This window comes from Glycine max, chromosome 19 (assembly GCF_000004515.6).
Source record: "Glycine max cultivar Williams 82 chromosome 19, Glycine_max_v4.0, whole genome shotgun sequence".
Taxonomy (NCBI): Eukaryota; Viridiplantae; Streptophyta; class Magnoliopsida; order Fabales; family Fabaceae; genus Glycine; species Glycine max.
Genome location: NC_038255.2, coordinates 37,841,007 through 37,867,481, shown reverse-complemented (window position 1 = coordinate 37,867,481; position 26,475 = coordinate 37,841,007). Strand labels below are relative to the sequence as shown.

Genomic DNA, 26,475 nt, shown 5'->3' with positions numbered 1-26,475 from the left:
TGTGTTGCATAAATATTAAATTCATATATTATAATTTATAGAATTATTTTTTTATAATATTTGAATTTTTAATATATTTTATTTAGTTTAAATTTTAATAAATGTATGTTGTAAATATGTCAATAAATATTTAAATATATTTTATATACACACTTTTAATGAATTTAAAATTTTTAAATTATAATATAATATTCATTAAATATGTAAAATAAATTAATTTTGATTTAAATTGTTTTATTGAACAATCAATTAAAAAAAGTGCATGTTTATCTTTCATAATAATAAAATATACATGTCTAATTTGATTTAATTTATAGGATTCTAGCTTATGTAAGTACACATGTATGTTTCATAATAAATTAATATGTAGAATATGTTACATTAAAAAATCATCTCTATTTTTTTTTGCAAGGCAAAAATAAATATTCTGTATTTCATTTCATTTTAATACAATTAAGATTATCATTTTAAATTCGTGTAACAAAACCAAATATATGAAACAACTTATAATGAATGTTCTAATTAATTGCATTTAACACAAAGATATATAATAATGATTTATTACCATAAATTATTATTATTACATATATATATATATATATATATATATTACCATAATTATAATCATGATTTTTAATAAAAATAAATAAAATCTAATTAATTACATTTATTGTGAAGAAAATAAATTTGAGACTGTCATGTGACATGACATCAATTTATATGAAAAAACCTTTTATATATATATATATATATATATATATATATATATATATATAATATACGGTAGATAGTATATTATAGAAAAGGGAATATCTTTAATTTAAAAGTATTTTGGAACTTTTTATTTAATGATTCAGAAAATCTTTTTCTTCTTTTTAGTATTTTTTTCTGCACACGTAGAGCTTATAATAACAAAAACATAATAAAATAAGAGACAAATAACAGAGAAAAAAAAAAGTGGTCGAATATCATAAGGGTCCAATGGACTATGTACAGATACGAAGCCGTTATAATTATCAAACCTAAACTTACGACACATCACAGAAGCACAAAATCACAGCTAAAGTGATGAACTAATAAAAGCCAAATAAACACGTTGATGAAACATTCAAACGAAGCAAAGGAACAAAACCTCATGCTATGATCTCGTGATTTGGTATGTGGTGGGTAGCAGCTACAAGCTTCAGCGGAAATAGTGACTGTGCGCACGGTGTTTGGGGGGTGGTTATGGCTGGCCGAGGTTGGTGGTGGTGCTGGTGTTTTGGTGTGGTAAGGGAAGAAGGGTTGCGGAAAGATATATATCATGGATACACTTATTGATAATGGAATACGTGGACATCCAATGAGAGACGGTCATAGTAACGTTTACAAATAATTTTCTGATATATGTCATGGTTTGGATGGTGTGAGATAATTTTGGTTTCATGGGAGGCCGGTTCAAATGTAGCTACCATTTTCTGCCTAAAAAAGAGAATGATGGTCAGAAAGTGTGGTTATGTGATGAAAACTTTTATGGGAATGAAGGTGTAGAGTGAGTCCTGTGTTGTACGTGAATGGTGTATAAGAGTGATGAGTGAATATTATAAGCTGCACTCTAAGGATTGAGACAGTCGATGTCCTGTGTTGAAAACTTTTATGGGGATGAAGGTGTAGAGTGAGTCTACGTGAATGGTGTATAAGAGTGATGAGTGAATATTATAAGCTGCACTCCAAGGATTGAGACAGTCGATGTCCCAGGGTCAGAGTCCGCTCTGATACCATGTTAGATTTCATCTCAAAATTAATTGACATTAAGTGAAGTTGCTCAACAGGTATATAAACTGCACTCCAGGGATTGAGGCAGTCGATATGGGATTGGGATATTTTCCCAATAGGAAGGAATAATGGGCTGGCTTTTATGAAGGCTTGAGGGTAAAGGTTGCCATCAATGTCTCTTTTGTGCGCTAGTTGAGAGCTTGAGAGAGTGGTGCTATGTTTATGAGAATCTTGAGAGAATGTGGGTTCTGATCGAATATATTAGGGTAAAGAGTAGTGAGGAAAGAAAGAACCTGTGTGACTTGTGTATTGAGGAGAGTGAGAACCAAAGTCTAATAATCCCCTTTGTGTCGAGATATCAAGATAAGAACTTCAAAACCGATTTCACCAAATGACCATTGAGACATTGGTTATCTCGAACCGACCCCTACAAGCAAGCCAGTGGTTGGATCCACAATAGGATGTGTTGACATAATTAAGGAAAATTAGAAAGTTTAGGTCACTTAATTAACCTCAATTAAGGGAGAATTACTTAGATGGTAATTCGAACACAAAGGCCCAAAGTTTAAGACCCATAAAGATTTGTATAATTAAGGGGAGATGTGTAGGTAAAAACTACTCTTCATTTTCTAGGCATCTTTACTACTTTAGTAGTATTTGTTCAAAGTCATGATGTTAAGCATCAAAGTGTCTTGTCTTTTGTAGATAAGATAGGAGCAAGGAACCCTTCAGCAGGAAGAAGTGTATAGCCACTACTCAGCGGGAACATGTCGGTTCCTCATTAAGATGATGCTTGGTAAAATTAGGTAAAAATATAACTGAAAGTTAAAAAATTAATTTATTAAATAAAATTAATTATTAAAGTAGTTAAAAAGTATAGAATGATAGAAAAATAATAAATATGTTAAGAATAATATATATATATATATATATATATATATATATATATATATATAATATCCTGAGGCTATATTCTAAAAAAAATATTACTGAAAGTAATGTTTTAAATATTAAAATCATTAAAAATTATTTTTAAAAACTTGTTTGTGCAATTGTCAAAAGAATTGTTAATAAAAAATTAAAAACTAACTAAAATATAAAATATATTGTGAAATGCATGAATTTAAAGGAAGGAGAGGGTAAAGACTTTCGTGTGTGCTGTGTTATGTGAGTGGTTGTTGCCGAGCCTTGAGAGGAAGAAAACAAAAAGGAGGCAAGGACATAGGAGTGTGAGGAAAATCAACAGGAACAAAAAGAAAGGGAGCTAGGAAGCACACCCCAAACAGCACTGTTCCGTTTGAAGCTTTTGTATTTTATTTTTATTTTTTGCATTTTATTTTTATTTTTTGCATTTTCTTTAAACTATTTCAGATTTTTGTTTTGTTGTTATAGTCAGGAGACAAGGGGAAAGAGGGCTCAGAAGTATACTGAAAATAGTCCTTGCATTTCGAACGGATGCCTGCAATGTGATTTATTTTTTTCTTTTCCTTTTTTTTAATCTGAAATGTTCTTTATATATATATATATATATATATATATATATATATATATATTACTTTATTTTCATTTTTTAATAAAAATCTAATTGAGTTGTAAATTGGGAATGGAAAAGAAGCCAGGTTTGATTTTGAATTAAATGATTCTCTTTTTTTTCTTTCTTTACTATTTTTTTTTCATTTATTTGTGTTTGTCTAGATAAAATTGGACTACCATGTCTAAATCAATTCAAATAAACTATAACCAGATTTTTTAATCATGTTATTGATGTAAAATATTTATTTATTTTGCCAATGAATAATTGACACTAAAGAATCTAGTTGGTCACTTAATTTTAGTGAGTATCTCCTCATAACACGTTTTTTTATATGATATTTGAATCTAGTATCATACTTAAAAAGATTGAATCCAATTTCATTCGGATCACGACTTAATGCACTAATATTTTGCATCAGCTAACATGATATAGATCTCAACAGGCTCGAAATGTTACTAAGATTATTTACAAATTACACTAGTGATCAAAATTAATCCATCTTCTTTGCCATTAATTTTTTAGCCAATAAAGTCAAGAGAAGTATCATCAAAGTACTAAGAGGAACAAGGCACAAACGATGAAGCAAGGCCAATTAGTGGAGAAATTATTACTTGGTTCAAGACCACCATGTCAATTGTGATTCCAGCTGATCAATGTGTGACACATGACTTGTGGAGAGATACTCGTGCAAGGGATTAATCATGTTTGCTTTGTTGTTATATAGAATTGTCAAAATGGGTCCAAACCCACAAGTCAACCCGATCCACTACGAGTTCAAGCTAGGCCGAACCAAAAAAATGAAAAAATTTGCAATTGGCTATAAAACTTGACCTGACCTATTTACGACCAGACCCACCTGAGCTAAACCCATGGTAGGTCAGGTCAATCCACCTGACCCACCTAAAAAAAATAACCTATCAGTATTTTGTAATATTTTTTTAAGATTAAAGTGTTTTTGTTCATTTAACTAGAAATAGAGTAAAATTCATCTAAAATACACTTTTAGTATTTTATAATATTTGTTAACATTATTTTATTTAGTGATTTGTTCATGACTATTTAAAATTTGTTGTTAGTATAGTTCTAGACTTCTAATTTGTAATAATATATTTGTTGTTGTATGTAAATAGTAGAAGATTTAATTTAACTAATATTTTTTAAAAAAATTGATTTTTTTTCTGAATTTCCTTTTTTTAATATATATATATATATATATATATATATATATATATATATATATATTATTTTAGACAAGTCAATGAGTCAACCCATTTAACCTACAACCCGTGGTGCATTAGACCAGACCGAATCACTTTTATCTGAAATCAACTTTAAATAAATTAAATTACTCTGATCCGTTTAAAAGGTGGATCTGGATCAGTACGTTTTAACATCTCCCGGCATGGGATATACTAGGAGATGGATTAGTTCCGTACTTTTTGCACGTTAGACAATACAATTTTTATTTTTATGAAAATAAAAAAAAAATTGAATGCCGTATAAAAAATCATAGAGGCAAAGGAGTGTTCCCATGCAATAAGCTTTTTAGTGTTTGCATGGTAACAGTTACATAAAAAGCACAAGGAAGAGAGAGATAGAAAGTAGCAGAGACTAAGTGAGAAGACAAAAAAAAGGTCACTATCCACTATTCAGCAGCCAACGAGTGGCAAAGTGTTGGACAATTTTTATAAATATATAGATAATAGTAGAAACAGAATCCAAAACGGATGATCTGAAATTTTAAAAACATGATAAAGAATTTAAACGTAAATCACGGTCTAATCATATCCTAAACGATATTTTTCCAAAAATAACTGCAAACTCATGTCTTCCGCGCCAAAAACGATATTGCTGTACCAAAAACCCGTTCTACCATTGTTGTACCTCTGATACTCTCGTCACTGCTCTAGTGGTTTTGTGGATTTTCCATATATGCACTTTAGTTGAACAAGTCATGTACTCTGTGATTGTTAGTTATAATTTTTCCTAGTGGCCTGTTGGACAATTGATCGTAATGTTCATGGAAAGCCTTAGTTATGGATAATTGCCTTTACTGGTTTGGTTTATCTCCTCCCAAGTTTTTGTAATCTTCTAGTTTTTTATTGATGTTTTGGTGTGCTGCAATTGATTGTTAGCTACTATGGTGACAATTTAGTTGGGATTGTAAGCACTATTGTGATGCATTTGCACACCTCTTTTGCATAAAAAAAAAGTTATGGAAATTTATTTACTCTGAGAATCAATTAGTTTCAATTGTGTTCTTGAACTACTCATTTCATAAAGGTAAAGAAGATTCAATACTTTTTCTAATTTTGCAACCGGCACAACTTGATGCTAGCTACTCTAATTTAGATGGGTTATTAAAAATTTAGCAATAGCTATTATTTTAAAAAAAATAGAATTGAAATTTGTACCTAGTAAAAAAATTTAGGAATGAAAACTCAAATCTAAGCTACTTATAAAATTACTATACATATATCACTATTACAATTTGTTGAATATCCTTGTAACTTAGTTGATAGCCTTTTATTAGAAGGCAACAGTGTATTGTCACTGTCATAGCCTCTCTCCTCTCTCTCTTTTGTACTCTCTCTATATATGTACCCATTTGAATTCAAGCAATATAAGGAAAAGTTTTTTACTTTGGTCCTTCAACTTGGTATCAGAGCGGGTTGCCGCCGTCCGCCGTCGGGCCGCCGCCGCCGCCATCTCCGGCGGTTTTCTCCAGCGAGATCAGGGTTCAGATCGCCTCGAGAAGCGCAACCCAACCCTGCAACTCGCACCGCCTTCCGCCGTCCCACGCACCGCTTCTTCTTCTCGCGACTTCCGGCGCGTGCAGCTCACGCGCCGCCGTGCCGGCGTCGGAAGCTGCCCCTTTCGGTCTCGGCAGCTTCGTCGTCACTTCCTGGGTCTGTTTCAGGCTTCACCTCTCGCTTTCGGCAAGCCGTTTGGTCAGCTCTTGAGTGTCTTCCTCTCTTGTGTGTTAGGGTTTGCTGTTTGGCTCTTAAATGGCCTTCTCTGGACCTGTTTTTTCGTTTTCCGGGACTCCAACTATCACCACTGCAAAGCTGAACTGGAAAAACTACCCTTCGTGGTCTGCTTCCGTGGAGTTGTGGTTCCTTGGTCAAGGACACCATGACCACTTGGAGAAAACCTCGGATTCTGTTTCAGTTGATAAAAGACCTGAATGGGAGAAGCTTGACTATCAACTATGTGTCGTGTTATGGCAATCAGTTGAGCCGGATATCTTGGAGATCCTCCGATCATTTAAATTGTGTCGCTCTTTTTGGAAGAAAGCCCAAGAAATCTTTGCCAATGATATCCAAAGCTTGTTTGATGCAACCATGAAGGTTACAACCCTCAAGCAAACCAGTCATGACATGATTGCTCATGTGGGTAAGGCTCGGGCTGCCGTGGAAGAACTGAGAAAGTTCCTTGTAGCTGATTCATTGGAAGAAGTGAATAGGAAGCTTGACAAGTTCTACATGGTTCTTATTTTGAGGAGCTTACATTCAGACTTTGATCATGTGCGTGATCAAGTACTTGCTGGGGACCAGATTCCATCAATGGATTCCCTCATCACTAGACTTCTCCGCGTGCCTCATTTATTGAAGGATGAGAATCCTACTGATGGAGTGGAGACGTCAGCCATGGTTGCGTCTCGAGGGAGAGGAAGCGGCCGCAACAGTAGAGGAGGTCGCAGTGGAAGGGGTGGACGTTCTCATTGCACCTATTGCAAGAGGATAGGTCACACCCAAGAGACTTGCTATTCATTACATGGGTTTCCTGACAAGGTCGCACAAGTTTCTAAATTAGAGAAAGCAGAGTCCAGATTCTCTGATGAGGAGTATCAGGAGTATTTGAAGCTCAAATCCGAGAAGCCCAGCAATCAAGCACAACCCTCGTTCGTACCATGTTTTTCAACAGCGTGTATCTCTCAATCCATTGAAGGTCACAGCCCTTGGATACTTGACTCAGGTGCCTCTGATCATATTTCTGGTAATAAGTCCTCCTTCTCATCCTTTTCTCTTCCAAAAATTCCTCACCTCGTTACTGTAGCTAATGGCTCCAAGGTAGCTTCTCAAGGAAGTGGTCAAGTTTCATTGTCTCCCTCTTTGAAATTAAATTCTGTTTTATTTCTTCCCCAGTGTCCCTATAATCTAATCTCATTAAGTCAATTAACTCGTTCGTTAAATTGTTCAGTAACCTTTACTGCCAATTCTTTTGTTATTCAGGAACATGGAACGGGGCGACTGATTGGAGAAGGACATGAATCACGAGGGCTTTATTACTTGGAATCCAGTCCACCTGGGTCTTGTTTTGCTACCTCTAGACCCAAACTTTTGCATGATCGTCTGGGTCACCCAAGTTTACCAAAATTGAAGATTATGGTTCCTAGTCTTAAGAATCTTAGAGTCTTAGATTGTGAGTCTTGTCAACTAGGAAAACATGTCAGGTCGTCATTTCCTCAAACTGTACAAAGATGTGACTCGGCTTTTTCTACCAGACATTCTGATATTTGGGGACCAAGTCGTGTCACATCTTTTGGTTTTCGATATTTTGTAACCTTTATTGATGAATTCTCCAGATGTACTTGGGTTTATTTAATGAAAGACAGATCTGAACTTTTGCCTATATTCGTGTCATTCTACAATGAGATTAAGAATCAATTTGGAAAAACAATCAAAATTTTCAGAAGTGATAATGCTAAAAAGTATTTCTCTCATGATCTTTCTTCTTTTTTGTCTTCCAAAGGTATTATACATCAGTCCACATGTCCACACACACCACAACAAAATGGTATAGCAGAAAGGAAGAATATACATCTTCTTGAAACTGTACGTTCCCTAATGCTAAATTCGAATGTTCCTACACATCATTGGGGAGATGTCGTGCTTACTGCTTGTTTCCTAATCAATAGGATGCCCTCTTCTTCTCTTGAAAACCAAATCCCTCACTCAATTGTCTTTCCTCATGATCCACTATTCCGTGTCTCTCCTAAAGTGTTTGGTTGTACTTGCTTTGTCCTTGATTTGTCTCCTGGTTTAGACAAAATTTCTGCAAGGTCAGTCAAATGTGTCTTTTTGGGTTATTCTCGTCTTCAAAAAGGTTACAAATGCTACTCTCCCACCATGAGACGGTACTATATGTCTGCAGATGTCACCTTTTTTGAAGACACACCCTTCTTCTCATCCTCCGTGGACCACTCTTCGTCTCTCCAGGAGGTTCTTCCTATCTCTTCTCTTTGTCCTCTAGATAACTCAGACCATAATGTCTGTGTTGTCCCATCTCCCTCACCAAATTCACCTGAAGTTATCTCTCCACCTCCGGTTACCGATCTACCCAGGACAAGGCAAATTGTATCTCCAGTACCTGAAGCCTCTCCTCGTGATTCTCTTTCTTCTTCAACCAGTCCTCCACTCATGGATTCTTCCTCGTCTTCCACTTCTCCTTCTCATTCTGACTCACATTGGCCCATTGCCATCAGGAAAGGTACTCGCTCTACTCGCAATCCTCATCCTATTTATAATTTCTTAAGTTATCACCGTTTGTCTCTTTCATATAGTTCTTTTGTTTTCTCCTTGTCTTCCCTTACTGTTCCTTCCACTGTTCGTGAGGCACTTGATCATCCTGGCTGAAGACAAGCTATGGTTGATGAAATGCAGGCTCTTGAAAATAATGGTACTTGGGAGCTCGTTCCTCTCCCTCCTGGTAAGACGACTGTGGGTTGCAGATGGGTTTACACTGTTAAAGTTGGACCCAATGGTAAGGTTGATCGGCTTAAGGCTCGCTTGGTAGCTAAGGGCTACACACAGGTATATGGCATTGATTACTGTGATACTTTCTCTCCTGTAGCCAAGCTCACCACCGTTCGTTTGTTTCTTGCTATGGCGGCCATTCGTCATTGGCCCCTTCATCAGCTTAATATTAAGAATGCCTTCCTCCATGGTGATCTTGAGGAGGATATTTATATGGAGCAACCACCTGGGTTTGTTGCTCAGGGGGAGTATGACCTTATGTGTAAGCTTCGTCGATCTCTTTATGGGTTGAAACAATCTCCTCGAGCATGGTTTGATAAATTTAGTCATGTTGTTCAAATGTTTGGACTAAAACGAAGTGAAGCTGATCACTCTGTATTTTACTATCATACATCTCCTGGAAAATGTGTCTATCTAATGGTCTATGTTGATGATATAGTGATTACAGGGAATGATACTACTAAGATTGCCCAGCTAAAAGAGCACTTATTCAGTCATTTCCAGACCAAAGATATGAGATCTTTGAAGTATTTCCTTGGTATTGAAGTGGCTCAATCAGGAGATGGTATTGTGATTTCTCAGAGGAAGTATGCTCTTGATATTTTAGAAGAAACAGGTATGCAGAACTGTAGACCTGTTGAAAGCCCTATGGATCCTAATTTGAAGCTCATGGCAGATCAAAGTGAAGCTTATCCTGACCCCGAGAAATATAGGAGGCTTGTGGGAAAACTCATTTACCTTACCATTACTAGACCTGATATCTCCTTTGTTGTGGGAGTGGTTAGCCAATTTATGCAGAATCCTCATTTGGACCATTGGAATGCTGTCATGCGCATTCTGAGGTATGTTAAGAAAGCTCCTGGACAAGGGTTGTTGTATGAAGACAAGGGTAGTACGCAACTATCAGGATATTGTGATGCTGATTGGGCTGGATGTCCCATGGATAGGAGATCTACATCAAGTTATTGTGTCTTCATTGGAGGAAATCTAATCTCTTGGAAAAGCAAGAAACAAACTGTTGTTGCTCGGTCTAGTGCAGAAGCTGAGTATCGATCTATGGCTATGGTTACATGTGAGCTCATGTGGATCAAACAATTTCTTCAAGAATTGAAGTTTTGTGAAGAGTTGCAAATGAAGTTGTATTGTGATAATCAGGCTGCTCTTCATATTGCCTCAAACCCAGTCTTCCATGAGAGGACCAAGCATATAGAGATTGATTGTCATTTTATTCGAGAGAAGCTTCTGTCCAAGGAGATTGTCACTGAGTTCGTTGGTTCTAATGATCAGCCAACGAATATTTTGACTAAGTCCTTAAGAGGATCCAAGATTCAGACTATATGTACCAAGCTTGGTGCATATGATTTATATGCTCCAGCTTGAGGGAGAGTGTTGAATATCCTTGTAATTTAGCCATGTTTGGTAACTTAATTGGTAGCCTTTTTTCAGAAGGCAACAATGCATTGTCACTGTCATAGTCTCTCTCCTCTCTCTCTCTCTTTTGTACTCTCTATATATATGTACCTATTTGAATTCAAGCAATATAAGGAAAAGTTTTTTTACTTTGGTCCTTCAACTCGATTCAATACTTTCTTTTCTTAAATATCATTTTATTCCTTACAATTTTTCTTTTTACTTTTCCTTCTTATAAAATTATTATTTTTATTTTAATCCTTATAAATTAATTTTTTATATTTTTCGTCCTTATAATATTTTAAATAATATTTTTTTACTATTCAAAATGCTATTTAAAGTATTTTAAGGACTAATTTTTTTTTAACAAAAAAAAAATAATAAATTATTATAAAGACTAAAAAAATATTTAAATTTACTTTTTTTTATAAACTTATCTATAGGTGCTTATAAAATGAAAAATAAGAAGAAAAAACTTTTCTTATAAACTAAAATTAATTTATGCATAAGTTAAAATAAGTTTTTCCAAAAACTTATATGAAAGAGTTTCTACTAGTTAATTTATACACATAAATTAATTTTAACTTATAAAGAAACTTATTTTATTTTTCTTATTTTCTTTACCTAAAAATATTTATAAAGAAGTTAATCAATCATGTCTAAACAGCTTGGTTATGATTGTTACAAATACAGCATCAAAACAACTCTCATGCATGTTATAAACGTGATGCAAATTCTTTCAAAGTTGAAAGTGTCCAATTTTATCAATCTTCCATGTCATGATTATTTTCACTATTATTATGTATTAATTCATGCTTCGGTGCTTCCGATAATGGCAAAATAAATTAGTCTAACCACATAAAATTCCAAGTTGAAAAGAAGTAAAAAAAAATGATAATTATTATATTATAACCAAAATTTCAGTAGAGTCTTTACAAGTGACCACCAATTCAATGGAGAAATCAGAAGGTTATTACCTGCACTGTTGTTTGTGAAAAAATTTATCAGAGAGAAGTTTTGTTAGCAGATTTTTCAGCCTTCTTGAGGATGGACCAGGCCTAAGCACACCATAATTCTCAGTTCTCAAACCTGAACATGCTTTGTATTTTCCACCCTGAGAGCACCATCCCCCATAAGAAAATTTCCCATGATACCTTTTCAGAAGGTCTCTATCAATTTTATCAAGCACTGGATCATTTCTCTTGAATTTTCTGGCGAACGGGCGGCTAGTAAGAACCATTCTCCTATAATCCTTAAGTCCTAGAGACCTAGGGTGTTGTTTTGGAGGGTTGTCCCAAGTAATGTAGTGAAGATCATGGTTAACAGTGGTGTTCTTGTAATCTTCAGAGTTGCATATAACTGTTTGGAAATATCCTTCTGGGGATGACACAAAGTTGGTGTAGTAGAGGAGGAGGGTCCTTGGCAAATTTTCCCACCCCACTATGCAATATTCTGCAAAAGATCTTGATAGTATTGTCCAAGCCGAACCTGAGGATTTGGGAGGACATTCAGAATGGTACCATGTTAGCTGATGCAAAATGTTACCAAATAGAATGTGTCATGCATGTTTAGAGGTCTAATTATTAATACAATCCAATGATCTAAGAGCATAATTGAATTCTTCCCATTACATCATTCAAAATCACATTGAAATATCAACTAACATGATTTTAGGTAAAAGCTCACGCGTTTAGTCTCATGTTAAGGAAGTGATTTTAGATTCAAAATTAATTTTGAATTCAAACAACTTTACATAGTTTTGTATTAGATATAAAATTTTATACTCAACTATGCTCTTGACTTATTTTTAGAATAAAAACATCCTAACATAAATCAATACATTTCAAAATTAATTTTAACGAGAATCAATTTTATACACATTCGCCCAAACACATACTAAAGCTTTGCAACGTTAAGTTCCCTAGCCGGGGTACAAAACCATGCAGTGTTAGATATTGCGCAGGGCAATAAACTAGGTTGGGGTAGTTTGATGACGAGCAAAAGTAGAAATCTAAACAATTGTATGTAAACATTCTTAAATATTGATAATTATACTTTTACTGTTTACACAAATTGGCAAGGAGCCAAGGAGCTCAATGCTACCTACTCGATCTATGGACTATGGCCAACCTTTTTTTGGTTCCCCACATCATATTTTGTTCACTACTGTTATGGACGGCACACAAGTTACATTTTGCACACCATTTTGTCTCTAATGGGGTAATACTTACAGTTACAGCTTACTAGCAAGATGTTACTTGGTTGATTCATTGGCGCAAAATAATATCACAAAAAATCACCTTTGGCCTATTAAAGCTTTTATACTTCTGCATTGCATGAAATTTTAGCAGAAATAATGTGGAGTTAAATTAATATACACTAACTAAACATTTGCTTTTTGCTACATATCAAACCACTATATGTTAGGCGTGGAAAAACACATCATTTATCAAAATGAATTTGGTTCATCTAAAGTAAAAAAGTTAATTTCAGAGGAAAAATGCAGAAATCTAATCTTTGATTTAGAAATCAAAGAATGAGATTGTAATAAATACATACACAGGTATTTTAGTTATTAAAATCTACTCCTTTGATTTTTCAATTAATGGTTATAACCCCTTACTTTCACCTCTAAAATGTGCCTCTCTTTCTCAAGGAGTCAAATATTATAAAAAAAAAAAAATGAGCAATTTCACTTAAAAGGATTTGAATCCTCAAGTGCTGGAAAGTTAACCTTATTTATCAAACCGTTAGATATTATTTTCAGAAAAATTTCATGTGAAGACATATTTATTGCATACTGATCCTCTACAAGCAAGACCAAAACAAAGGCATTGTACTTGTACATGTGCACCTACTAGAAGTGCACACTGCACAACACCACAACCAAATAGATGGGTCCTCCTCTGCTATGGCTTCTAGGAAGTGACATTTGTATTTTCCAAATTCAATGCAGAGCTATCCTCTGCCATTTACATGAAGCATTTTCTGTCCCTCACTATTTTCCAAAATTTCACTGATCTCTCTATGTAAAACGACAAAGTCTATACAGTATTATAGCCCTTTCATTTGTGTAGCTAAAATCTGATAATTTTATATTGTTAGGTTCAGTTATATTTTTCTTCCTGCGTAATATTTATTGCCACTCCAGTGTCTATTGCTACTCTTATTATTTTTTATTTTTTTTAATCAAAATGCCCTTCCTTTTTTGTTAATCAAACTGATATATTTGAATTTTTTGATAAAATCTAATTACATAAAACTGGTAACAGACTCATTAGAGTGGCAATACACACTCCTTTTTTTCTGATTCTATATTCAATTTCATCATTTAGAAACTGTCATCTCTTTTTTATTCATTTGATATTTGTTTATTCTTAGAAACTCTCATATGTTAAATGTAAACTTGGGTACTTGTTTCTTTTTTCCTTTTTTTGTCATGTTCACCAAGAGTCAGGGTTATGTGCTAAATAATTGTACTTGGCCAAGGGCTAAAGAAGAGGTTGTGGAGTTTCACTCAACTGACATAGGAAGATAAAGTTATTGAAGCCACATTATGCACACTGGGGAAAGAGGAGCAAATCAGTGTCTAAATTGTCCAATAAATAAAGAATGATTAGTGAATAATTATTTAATTTTGATTAATAGATCAATTTTAATTTCCATAATTAAAAAAGATTAATTATTATTACTACTTTAACATTACTAAAAATTATTAAGAATAAGAATTAAATGATTTAAAAGATGTGGAGAGTAAAAACAATTACACAAAATTATTAATTTATACCAATGTATATATATATATATATATATATATATATATATATATATATATATATATATATATATATATATATATATATATATATATATATATATATATATATATACATTGGTATAAATTAATGCCTAACTACAACCAACCATTTAATTGCCTTCCCTGACACACGGACAATGATTGAAAGGAAAATACTTTTTCTTGCATGTTCTAATCCAAAATGCTATTAGCTGATCAGTACACATGTTAAACACCTGCACTAATATACACCAATGAGTAATTACAAGAAGGGAAATATAAAATTGAGATAAGATCTAATATAAAGTTGAAATTTGGGCACGGGCACTAACAGACAACGATAAATTATGACATTGATATATGCACCATCTATTATGGGACAACTCATGGTAACTGTGCTCAGATTTCAGAGTCTCACATGGTCCACATATATGCCATTTGATTACTAAGCGAAAAAGGTCAAATAAAAATCCATATATAGGCGTGTAATGTAGGCAACAGAGGATGCTGGATGCACTTCTTTTTTTTTAAGTATTGGAAAATACACAACTCTCATAATGATTAGCGATAATTTTAAGATAGAGTTTATAATGTGAGAAGTCTAACTCAATCCTAAAAACTAGCTCAAAGAGTGAGGGTTATCCCTCACTTATAAAATCTAATATGATTGTATTATTAGTCGATGTGAGACTTGAATTATTTCCAACACATCCCCTCACGCCAAACACTTATTGAACTTGATGTGTGAACAACAAATGATGGGTGTTTGTCACCACAAGCAATGGCTAGCCGAAGCATGATCAGAACTTGCTCTGATACCATCTTAGAAGGTGAATTTGGGCCTAATTCAACTCCAAAAATTAACTTATAGGACGAGGACTTGAGACTATCTCTAGCCAATGTGAAACCTGAGTATTTTTTAATAAGAATGATGCTTGATGCCCTTGTACACACATAACAGCACAATCTAGAACAAAGAAAAAAGAGAATAGAGAGAAAGAAAACCTGTGTACAGCTTAAAAGATGTTGGCAGGCTCCTTTGCTTAATGACCCACCAAATTTCTGATTTATTAAGGCTATAAAGCCCCGGATCTATGATTATTGGCTTCCCTCTCCTATTGCTAAAAATGGGTATTTATTAAAAAACTAAAGTCAGGATTTTGGGCAAATCGTGAGGCATGAAACAGAAAAATCTAATAAACCAATAATACCACTTACAATTTCCAACCCAATTGACTGCTATGCTGTATGAAATTGGTACTTCTTGGCAACCCAGAAAACGCTTGGATCAGATCTGTAAGTTTAAAGAGGTTCATAAACACTGATTTGAGTCAATTATTAACATATGCAATCAACACTAGTAAGATTAATTCACAGTTAAAAAAAAACTGTAAGTGACAGAAAAAAGAAAAAAAAAATTTGGTGTTGTTCAATAATTGGAATAGGAGTTTCACACTGTATAGTAAAGGTTTGTATTAAATATTAATATAGATTATTAGGCAAAACTCCAATTTTGATTTGATAACAGAACCAATGACAAAAAACGAGAAAAAACAAAGCAGCAATCCAATTGGACAATCTAATCATTTAAGGCCACTCACCATACCATCTTGTGTAACCAAGGGATAATCAGAAGCACTAAGATTAATAAACCAATCCCATTGGCAGGTCCTGAGAAGCATTGCCATAGCATGGAGAGTGGTAGCAAGCATAGTTGGTCCTCTATATGTGACCAAATTAGGCTTCCCCACAACCCAAACATTCCCCACTTGGCCAAAAACAGGATCACTAGCCACAAATTCTGCCACTGCTCTATGCTCAGCCTGTGGAGCACCATAATCCACATGGATCAGATAGTAGTTCCCTGGATGGTACAGCACCTTCATCAGCCTCTTGAGCTTCACAACATCTCCCTTTGATGCAGAGATCAAGTATGCAAAAGTAACTGGATAGGCCTTGCTGCTCTTGGGGGGGACACTGAAGTAGTTTACAGGTGGCCTCAGGGTGGAGAATTGTACGGTCAATCTTGTGGGGATGAAGAGGAGAAAGAACAAGATTGAGGTCATCATGAAGGAGGCCATGAAGATTTTGAGCCCCATATGGGAGAAAAGTGCAAAGAGAACATAAAAATGCAAATTTGTGAGAGAAACTGAGAAGGGAAGGTGGGAGAAATTGTTAACTACTTAAGGGAAGGAAGGTTGATCAATGGTTAATGTTGTTGGGAGTGTGAAGATGATATTATAATGTGGGTGGAATTTGGAAACTAGGAATAGTGTGGTTCACATCACATATTCGGGGGTTTCTGTCTTTGAACTCAAGTCCTCCATTTGTCAGTGAACTGTCGGTTGAGATAGAAAAAAAGTGGATTGCAGTGAAAGCACTTTATATATACCTTGCATCAATATTACATTATTATTACTGCTGAGCTAGTTGCTATGTCAAAAAAAGCGGTAGAGACTCGTATTCTGTGCTACTTCAAGTGTAAAGTGGTTATATTCCTAAATGAAACACTTCTTATTTTACCCCCACTTTGGCCTAGATGTAGTAATGTCCCTTGATCTTAATTCACTTCCTTCTTTTTGTAGGAATGTAGAATAGCAAAGTATTATCTCCCTAGTAGCCTATTTAGTTAAGAGGATGAAAATAAAAAGATGAAAATAAAAAAGAGATAATTAAATTAAAGTAGAGTGTAAAAGTTGTGAGATTCATCTTATTTTTTTATGATTTCATTGTTTATTTAGTTTTTATAGTTTTTAAATTTATCTTTTAATTCTTATAATTAATATGTGGATTTGTTAGTTCGTGACATTTACATTTTAATTTCCAAGAAGTTTTTGCTGTTAAATTTTTTTAACTAACCAAATTTTAAAAAATTTAACGATAGAGATCTTTTGAGAATTAAAATGTAATCACCAGAAACTAAAAAATTAGTTATTAAATTTTATGGACTAAAAAATTCACTTATTAACTATATGAACTAAAAATGATAAGTTTAAAAATTATAAGGACTAAATGAATAATTAAATCTTTTTTAATTTTTTATCTTCTCCCCTCTATCAAATACAAATTAAATAAGGTCGACTACAACATTTAATATAATTAAAAACCTAAATTTTACAACTCTGCCTATGTTTTTTCATAACAAATTCCAAGCCCAAATTAAGAAGAAAGATTGTGTGAAGTTCTCAATAACCAACATAAAAATCAAACATGAATTTTCTTAAGAATATAATTGTTGATAAATTTGTTCATGGTGCAAAATGAAAATGATTGATGAGGTGTGTCACACCAACTTCTAGCTTGTTTGGACTATGCTAGAGTTTTAATTTTGCAATTATAACTTACATGATTTGACGTAAATGTTCACTCATGTGATTTTAAGTTGAGAAATTGATTTAAAATTTTAAATTGATTTTGATTTAAAATAGTTTTAAATAACTTTAATAAATTGATTTTGATTTGAAATAACTTTAATACCGAGATACAAGATTTATACAAAATTTACTATTAACTTGTTTTTAAAATAAAAATATCTGAATATAAAACACATTTATTTTAAAATCAATTTTACAAAATTAATTTTGTACATAGTCACCCAAAATTTGTGTTTATCCATACTATTAGAGAGCATGATATTTATTAATACACTAAGTTTGTGTAAAAAGTTCTATTATCCCTCAAACACCCCTCTATGTAAAAAGCTATATAAGAACTGCTAGAGAAAGTGAAAAGTTTTCCAAAATGATACTATGCTTTTGAAGGGGTGAAAAGAACATAACACAAACCGAACATTTTTTATGGAATATTTTACAGTGTAATACTGTTAATCTAAAAGACAAAAACATCCTTTCTCATGAACTACACGTGTTAGTGGGAGACAAGTGTGCATAGCTAATAGCTCAAATTTATAATGTTATTATTGCCTAATCTACATTGCGAAACTTTATCTTGCGTTAACAAAACGAAAAAATTACATATATGTTCTCTTGTGCTTAACATATTGTTTAATATATTATCTAAATATATCATACGTACTTTTCTTTGTTTAATATATATCATAATTGTTATCGTGTTTTTAGAGCTTTACTAAAATACTGGGAACATTCCATGTGTACTCCCAACATTTTAGTATTCTTCTTTTTTGTTTACAGAACATTAGCATTTTTCTGGTTCTACATAACATGAAATACTGAATACACTATTGTTCCAGTCGAAATGGTAACAAGAGATTGGGCCCTTATAAACACACTGACAAAATTTTGGTGTTATATTGGTAATTGTGGTTCCTGCACCTCATTTTGGAATGTAATTTACATTCCGGATTAATCACTATGGAAGTAAAAATTTGCATATTAGATTACATTTCAAAAAGGTTAATCTGAAATGAAATTTTACATTCTAAATTAGACTTTTCAAAAAGTTAAAAAGGTGCAAGAAACAATTATGGAAGTGCAGGAAACACTTGCCCATCATAATTTATTGAACATGTTAATATTAAGAATGATCATAAAGAGGTTTGAGATTACCTGTATTGTCCTATTTTTTCACTCTAAAACAAAGGTTGATTTACAATTCACATGGGTCATGTGCAGTATATTTTTGACATTAGCTAGTCAACAACCGAATATCTGTAAAACAAATTTATAAAAAAATTCCCACCTTCATATAAGACAATCTTGCTGCAAACACAATTAAACATTGCTAAAGTCTCTCTAATGAGAATTTAAATCGTGATTCGTTATATTGTAAGATATTAATTCATTATACTATACCCAACTTTTGTTGGTTAACATATGTTAAAGGCATACTACATTTGTTGATCAACCTTTGTTTTCGTTAATCCATTCAATGGCCCATACTGAATTTTATCATTGACCCCAATACTATGTCTATTTCCAGCCAATACTATGCCTATTTGATTATGTTTCAAGATATTTTTTTCCCATTTTTTTGGTCAATCAACAAGGGTGTTTTATATTTAGACAGGATTTGAGTTTTAGTTTTAATGTCTCTATATATCTCTTTCAAAAGGAAATGACAATTGGGTCGTTATATTCGAAGTTTCTTTATTGGAATAGAAGAAACGTAAGCTTTATTTAACGAGAATCAAATCTTTCTTGGTGACAAGCCACAGCAAATAAAAGAGGATAAAGGGAAAATATTTATAAAAAAAAATTAAAACTGGCTTTTATCTTAGATTGACTTCCTTGTACTATCTAATTTGATGGTGATTCGCTCTTTGCTCAATTGTTTTGTTTTTTTTTTTTGTCAGCTTGCTCAATTGGTGATAGTTATTATGAAGAAAAGTGGAAATTAGTGAGAGACAATCATCGTTTCATTTATAAAATAGTTATTTATATTTCTTTTTGTGTTGCGATATATGTATAAATTCAGTGTCTCTTTATATACTGACAAGTATTATATAAAATAATAATAATGATAATAAAATAAAAAGAGATAACTAATATGCAAAATCGTTGAATTACATATGAATATGATACAATTTGTTTTTGCGATAATGTTAAACAAAAGGCGTGTATGATATAATTTTCAAATTATTTCAAAAGAAAGTCAAAATATTGTCACAAGTATCCCCTTCTCAATCACTTTGTTTACAATTTGCTTAATCCACTCCAATGATTTGTATAATAAACGTTCCTAGTTATTCACACGAAAGATCTTTAACTTTCTTCATCATATATCCTAGCTCCCAAATCCCAATTCATCTCTATTAACTCACCTTAAAACTATTAATTAAAAAAACTTTGAAATATTTGGTACGCTGTCATTTTAACTCGTGATAAGATGTTTATACCCAACCATCTTTCGCGCAAGAAAATTTAAAAATCTTATGTGTAACTTGTGGGCGTGTGTCCACATTTTTATTTTATTATCGTATTTGTACACTAAATTTAATATATATTTTTTTAAAATTATTTCATTATACATTAGCGTATATATAATGGTATAATAACAATTCAAAATTTGGTCAGCCATTGGTTTCAGCCTTTCAGGTTAAAAAAGAGCTGTATCACAATCTAAGCAACCATATATAAAGGGAAAATTTATTAAATCCTTACAAAAAATATAGCCTGGGGAAAGTCTACATTTATAAAAAATATTACTTTTACCATCTTCTTAAAAATAAGAAGAAAATATATACAATACAAATTAAACAAATAAAAACAATTTTTTAAAAAAAGAATCACTACAACATGATAAATATAAGATCTCGATAATGAATACAAACAAAAATAATAAATGCAGAAAAAAGGAACTATTGTTAATTAAATTTTTTAGTTTATTTTAATTTTAAAACTCATTTTTATTTAAAAAGTGAGTATATTATTATTCCGAGAATGCAAAATAAATAAAAAAAGTTGAATTTGATAACTTATAAATTGTGGATAACTGCACATTCTTAAAGATTTGAGGTAATCACACAATCACTCTCCGATCATATCACAATATTTTGTAATCGCTCACTCTCCGATTATACGCAACAACAAAGTTTTATTAAACAATTTTTATATGCAACAAAGTTTTTAAAAGTGAATATTATGATTTTTAAAATTCCATATTCGGAGAAGATAGAATCGAAAAAGATTGGACACTTTTTAAAAAAATAATGATTCCTTTAAAAAGAGTTAAAAAGAATAAAAACTCAGTTTTAAGTTTTAAAATTTGGTATCTTTTAAAATTAAATCATAATTTATTTCTTCTTCTATTGATGTGAAATTTGATCCAATTTTTTATTTTGAAATTGATTTTTTTTCCTTTTTTAATTTTAAAAGTCAGTTTGTTTTACAATTTTTCTAATATAAGTCAATTGTTTTTAAAAGTGAATATTATGATTTAAAAAATTCTGTATTGGGGGAGGATAAAATCGGAAAATATTAAACGCTTTTTTAAAATACTGATTTCTTTAAAAATAGCTACAAAATAATAAAAATTTGACATTGAGTTTGAAGTTTCAAAATTTGGCATCTTTTAAAATTAAATTGTAATTTCATTTTTTCTTTTTTAATTTTAAAAGTTAGTTTGGTTTTACAATTTTTTTTAATAAAAGTCAGTTTTTATTTTTTTGCCAAAGTAAGCTTTCAACTATTGATGCATACATGGAAAACAAAATGATGGGTATGGAAAATTGGAAATAAAAAACCCAGGAAAAAAGGTAAAAAGGTTGCAAGCGTATGTGATTTTTTTTTAATAGAATAACCCTGAAAAAGAATAACCCAAAAAGAATAAGACACAGGACAAAGAAGAAAAAAAAGTAGCAAGATGAAGGAAATTGAAAAAAAAAAAGAAGAAGAAATTAGAAAAGAATGCAATTGGGAGAAAGAAGGACAAAATAAAGAAAGCAATAAACTCCATACATTAAAGCATGAAGAGAGAAAATAATTCTTACCTGATATGGCAATATAGGAGTCTTACTGGAGTCAGTATGAGGGGATCAAATGAAGTCAGTGTGAGGAACAAAGAATGCATAGAAGAAAGAATGGTAGAGGGAAAAAGAGAGAATGTGAATGAATGCACGTATGTGAAGTGAGTGGTAGGATTAAATATTTGAAAAATCATGTAACTTCTGGGGAGAGGGAGTGAGTAGAAGTGAAGGTAATGATTTTCCAAAAAAAAGTATAGAATAAATAATAGATATGCATTATATTTATTTATTTATTATAAGTGCATATTAGGGGTAGAAATGAAAAATAAAAATGGAGAACAAAAAGCAACAACAACATATCATTTTTATCCATCGGTATAAATACACAAGTAAAAACTATTTAAAAATAGTATTTGGCTTATAGAATGTAAAAGTTTTAAGTCAAGTATTTTCCATTTTCATGTTTTGGTTATATTTAGTTTTTTTTTTTTTACAGATTGGTTATTTTAGTTCTTAACAACTTATTTAGACTTATTTTATGTTATGAGTGTTTGTAAGAGTATTTAAGAGAGCTTACAAAATCATCTTCTGACTAGTCTATAAGATATTTTTAGTTTATTTTCATAAGCTTTTCAAGGTAACTTATTGAAAATATTTTATATTTTCATTTTTTATTGAAATTAATATAAAAATCAACAAATTTATTATACATAATAAATTATGATAAGATGATATATAAAATTGATCTAGATTTTATTTTTTCAATCTTTATTAATTAACTCCTAAACAAAACTCTACTTTTAGTAAAAGAACAACGTCAACAACGTTTAAAAAACTATATCTACATATTGTCCAACATACAATTATGTAACTTTAAATGTTATGTTAGATTAAAAATCTAGTTATGTAAATCATGAGTGCATTATGGAAATATGTTTTGTTTGGATATAATTATATATTTTATTGTAATTAAATAATAATTACATTTTATCAGATATAATTTAAAAAACTATATAGTTAAGCATATGAATCTCACAATTAAAATTGAAGGTAAATTATAGTGTGGAAATTGAAAATACAATTAAGGCTTTTTTTTTATCCTCGCAGGTTTCCTACATATAAGATGGAAAATTGAAGAGAACATTGGGAAACCCGCTATTTTTCATAACTAGAATGGGAACTACCCGCAACCAAATCTTCAAACACTAAGCAGAAATTTTTTGATGACAAAAATCCCTTTTGAAAGAATTTGTTTAAGACATGGAATGGAAGGAATTTAGGTTAAAAATAGTGTCAACCACCTTGTCTTCATGTTTTCACATCACAGTTGAGTTGAGTCAGTTCACAAAATCAGAACTTGTTGACAAAAATGTGCAATTGGAAAGATAGAACCGAACAAATTCTCAAAAATGGTTCTCCACTACCTTTTCACCACCAGGCTCTCTTTGTTTTTCAGAACCCAATTGCCCAACAAACCAATGCTGACAAGAACACAACAATTCCATTCAAAAGCAGCACTCCAAAACAATAGAGGATTTTGCTTCCATGACTGTGTCTCCCTCTTTCAGCACCTGAGGGACCTCAAAGACCTCAACTTTGGCAAAACTCTTCACTCTCTTTTCGTTAAAACTGCCCTCGACAAGGATGTCATTGTACAAAACAATATGATTAGATTTTATGGAGACATTGGACAAGTTCAGAATGCACATAAATTGTTTGATGAAATTCCTCAACCGAGTTTGGTTTCTTGGACCAGCTTAGTCTCTTGTTATGTCCACGTGGGGAAACATGAAATAGGTTTGAGTTTGTTTCGTGGCTTGTGTCAATCCGGGATGTGCCCCAACGAGTTTGGTTTTTTTGTGGCACTCAGGGCTTGCAGGGTCATGTGTGATCCTGTGATGGGGAAGGTCATTCATGGGTTGATACTCAAAAGTGGTTTTGATTTGCATAGTTTTTGCAGTGCTTCGATTCTTCTCATGTATGCTGAATGTGGTGATATTGAGAATTCCAGGAAGGTTTTTGATGGGGTTTGTCTTGGTGAAAGGTGTGAGGCATTGTGGAATACTTTGCTGAATGCTTACGTGGAGGTGTCTGACGTGAAGGGTTCTCTGAAGCTGTTTCATGAGATGGGGCACTCTGCTGTGTCACGGAATCACTTTACATGATCATTGTTAAACTCTGTGCTGATGTGTTGGATGTTGAACTTGGCAGGTCTGTTCATGACCAGACTGGGATTGAAAATGATGCTGTTGTGGGTGGGGCTATTATTGACTGCTATGTTAAACTGCAATTATTAGAAGATGCTCGTAAAGTGTTTCAAATTCTTGGCGAGAAGGATAATGTGGCAATGTGTGCTTTACTTGCTGGGTTTAATCAGATTGGAAAATCTAAGGAAGGACTTGCATTATATGTTGATTTTCTTTGTGAAGGTAATAAACTGGATCCATTTACTTCTGCGAGGGTTGTCAGTTTGTGCTCAAATTTGGAGACTGAGCTTTCTGGTACTCAAATTCACTGTGGTGTCATCAAACTTGGCTTCAAGATGGATTCATATCTTGGCAGTGCCTTTATCAACATGTATGGAAATTTTGGGATGATATCTGATGCTTATAAATGTTTTCTTGACGTTTGCAATAAGAATGAAATATGTGGAAATGCCATGATGAACACTTTAATTTTCAATTCAAATGATTTGAAAGCTTTAGAGCTGTTTTGTAGGATGAGGGAAGTTGGTATTGCACAAAGCAGTTCTTCAATCAGTTATGCTCTGCGGGCTTGTGGGAACCTTTTTATGCTTAAAGAAGGAAGATCTTTTCATTCTTACGTGATTAAAAATCCTTTGGAAGATGACTGTAGATTGGGTGTAGAAAATGCTCTTCTTGAGATGTATGTTAGATGTAGAGCTATTGATGATGCAAAATTGATTTTCAAAAGAATGCTGATACGAAATGAGTTTTCCTGGACTACTATCATATCTGGATGTGGTGAATCAGGGCACTTTGTAGAAGCACTGGGGATCTTCTGCGATATGCTTCAATATTCAAAACCCAGTCAATTCACTTTAATTAGTGTTATTCAGGCTTGTGCAGAAATAAAGGCACTTGATGTAGGAAAACAAGCCCAAACTTATATCATCAAAGTAGGATTTGAATATCATCCGTTTGTTGGAAGTGCCCTGATTAACATGTATGCAGTATTTAAACATGAAACTCTGAATGCTTTACATGTCTTCTTGTCCATGAAAGAGAAAGATCTTGTCTCTTGGAGTGTCATGTTAACAGCATGGGTCCAAAATGGTTATCATAAAGAAGTACTTAAGCATTTTGCAGAATTCCAAACTGTTCCCATTTTTCAGGTTGATGAGTCTATCTTATCCAGCTGTATTTCAGCTGCTTCTGGCTTAGCAGCATTGGACATAGGCAAATGTTTCCATTCCTGGGTTATCAAAGTTGGCCTTGAGGTTGATCTTCATGTGGCTTCTTCCATTACAGACATGTATAGTAAATGTGGAAACATTAGAGATGCCTGCAAGTTTTTCAATACTATAAGTGACCGTAATTTAGTTACGTGGACAACTATGATATATTGATATGCTTATCATGGGCTTGGTAGAGAAGCTATTGACCTGTTTAACAAAGCTAAAGAAGCTGGATTAGAACCTGATGGTGTCACCTTCACAGGGGTTTTAGCTGCATGTAGCCATGCTGGACTGGTGGAAGAAGGTTGCGAATATTTTCGGTACATGAGAAATGAATACAACAGTGAAGTAACTATAAACCATTATGCCTGCATGGTCGATATTCTCGGTCAAGCAGCAAAGTTGGAAGAAGCAGAGGCTTTGATAAAGGAAGCTCCATTCTAGTCAAAATCTCTTTTATGGAAGACTTTCCTTGGTGCTTGCTCTAAACACGAGAATGCTGAAATAGGAGACAGAATATCAAACATCCTTGCTGATATAGAACTGAATGAACCCTCAACCTATGTTCTACTGTCTAACATTTATGCATCACAATCAATGTGGAAAAATTGCATAGAGTTGAGATTTGAGAAACAAAATGGTAGAAGGGAGTGTTACTAAACAACCTGGTAGTAGTTGGATTCAGTTGGCGGGTTAAAATTACTGAGCTTTTATACTGAATTTTAGGACTAGTTTTTATAATTTTTATAATAGAACTTCCAAATACAAATCACATCTATTCAAAATCAATTTAATTCAAAATCTGTAAATGGTTAGTGACTCATACATTATTAATACACTAAGTTTATGTAAAAATTTCTATTAGCCCTCTAATACCCCACTTCGTAAAAAGCTATGTAAGAACTGCTAGAAAAAGTAAAATGCCTATTCTATTTGATTATCTTTCAAGTCTGTTTTGGTTTCTTTAGGTCAATCAACAAGGGTGCTGTATATTTAGGCAGATTTGAGTTGTTAGTTCTAATATCTGTCTCTTTCAAAAGGAAAAGACAATTGAGTGGTTATATACGAACTTTCTTTATTGGAAAACCAACTAGAGAAGAAACTTAAGCTTTATTCAACGGGAATCAAATAAAAGAGGATAAAGGGGAAATATTAAAACAACTAGCTTTTGTCTTCGATTGATTTCCCTGTACTCATTTAAATTGATGATGATTCGTTCTCATCTCAATTGGTGATAGTTATGCAGAAAAGGGAAAATCAGAGGGAAACAATCATCGTTTCATTTGTAAAATAGTATATTTGTTTTTGTATTACGATATATGTATATATATATATATATATATATATATATATATATATATATATATATATATATATATATATATATATATATATATATATAAATTTAGGGTCTCTTTG

At 32.5% G+C, this 26,475-nt stretch overlaps 3 protein-coding genes across 4 annotated transcripts; 2 read left to right on the top strand and 1 right to left on the bottom strand.

Moving 5' to 3' along the window:
• Nucleotides 1-11,340: 11,340 nt before the first annotated feature.
• Nucleotides 11,341-16,620, bottom strand: LOC100812712 (beta-glucuronosyltransferase GlcAT14A). Of its 2 annotated transcripts, XR_001386712.3 has the most exons (5): nucleotides 15,861-16,620; nucleotides 15,473-15,548; nucleotides 15,260-15,375; nucleotides 14,383-14,490; nucleotides 11,808-11,946 (listed from the first exon to the last, which is right to left on the bottom strand). XR_001386712.3 is itself a non-coding variant. In XM_003554005.5 (4 exons), exons 1-4 carry the CDS (start codon nucleotides 16,351-16,353, stop codon nucleotides 11,432-11,434), a joined length of 1,200 nt encoding a protein of 399 aa, XP_003554053.1. In that variant the 5' UTR covers nucleotides 16,354-16,620; the 3' UTR covers nucleotides 11,341-11,431. The 2 variants fall into 2 exon arrangements, 1 of the variants encoding a protein (XP_003554053.1); XM_003554005.5 differs by lacking the exon at nucleotides 14,383-14,490 and having other exon boundaries at nucleotides 11,341-11,946.
• Nucleotides 16,621-23,047: 6,427 nt separating this feature from the next.
• On the top strand, nucleotides 23,048-23,803 carry LOC102667328 (putative pentatricopeptide repeat-containing protein At3g13770, mitochondrial). The gene has a single exon (XM_006605137.1). It carries the CDS (start codon nucleotides 23,048-23,050, stop codon nucleotides 23,801-23,803), a length of 756 nt encoding a protein of 251 aa, XP_006605200.1.
• LOC102667189 (pentatricopeptide repeat-containing protein At2g40720) lies at nucleotides 23,800-25,500 on the top strand. Its single transcript, XM_006605136.1, has 2 exons — nucleotides 23,800-25,169; nucleotides 25,251-25,500. The coding sequence occupies exons 1-2, from the start codon at nucleotides 23,800-23,802 to the stop codon at nucleotides 25,498-25,500; spliced, it is 1,620 nt and encodes a 539-aa protein (XP_006605199.1).
• Nucleotides 25,501-26,475: the final 975 nt, after the last annotated feature.

Coding starts and splice junctions, on each gene's coding strand:
- LOC102667189 (XM_006605136.1), top strand. CDS start 23,800: ATGATCATTGTTAAACTCTGTGCTGATGTGTTGGATGTTGAACTTGGC. Junction 25,170..25,250: donor AACATTAGAGATGCCTGCAA/GTTTTTCAATAC, acceptor TGGGCTTGGTAG/AGAAGCTATTGACCTGTTTA.
- LOC100812712 (XM_003554005.5), bottom strand. CDS start 16,353: ATGGGGCTCAAAATCTTCATGGCCTCCTTCATGATGACCTCAATCTTG. Junction 15,549..15,860: donor TCCCTTGGTTACACAAGATG/GTATGGTGAGTG, acceptor TTAAACTTACAG/ATCTGATCCAAGCGTTTTCT. Junction 15,376..15,472: donor AGTCAATTGGGTTGGAAATT/GTAAGTGGTATT, acceptor ACCCATTTTTAG/CAATAGGAGAGGGAAGCCAA.
- LOC102667328 (XM_006605137.1), top strand. CDS start 23,048: ATGGTTCTCCACTACCTTTTCACCACCAGGCTCTCTTTGTTTTTCAGA.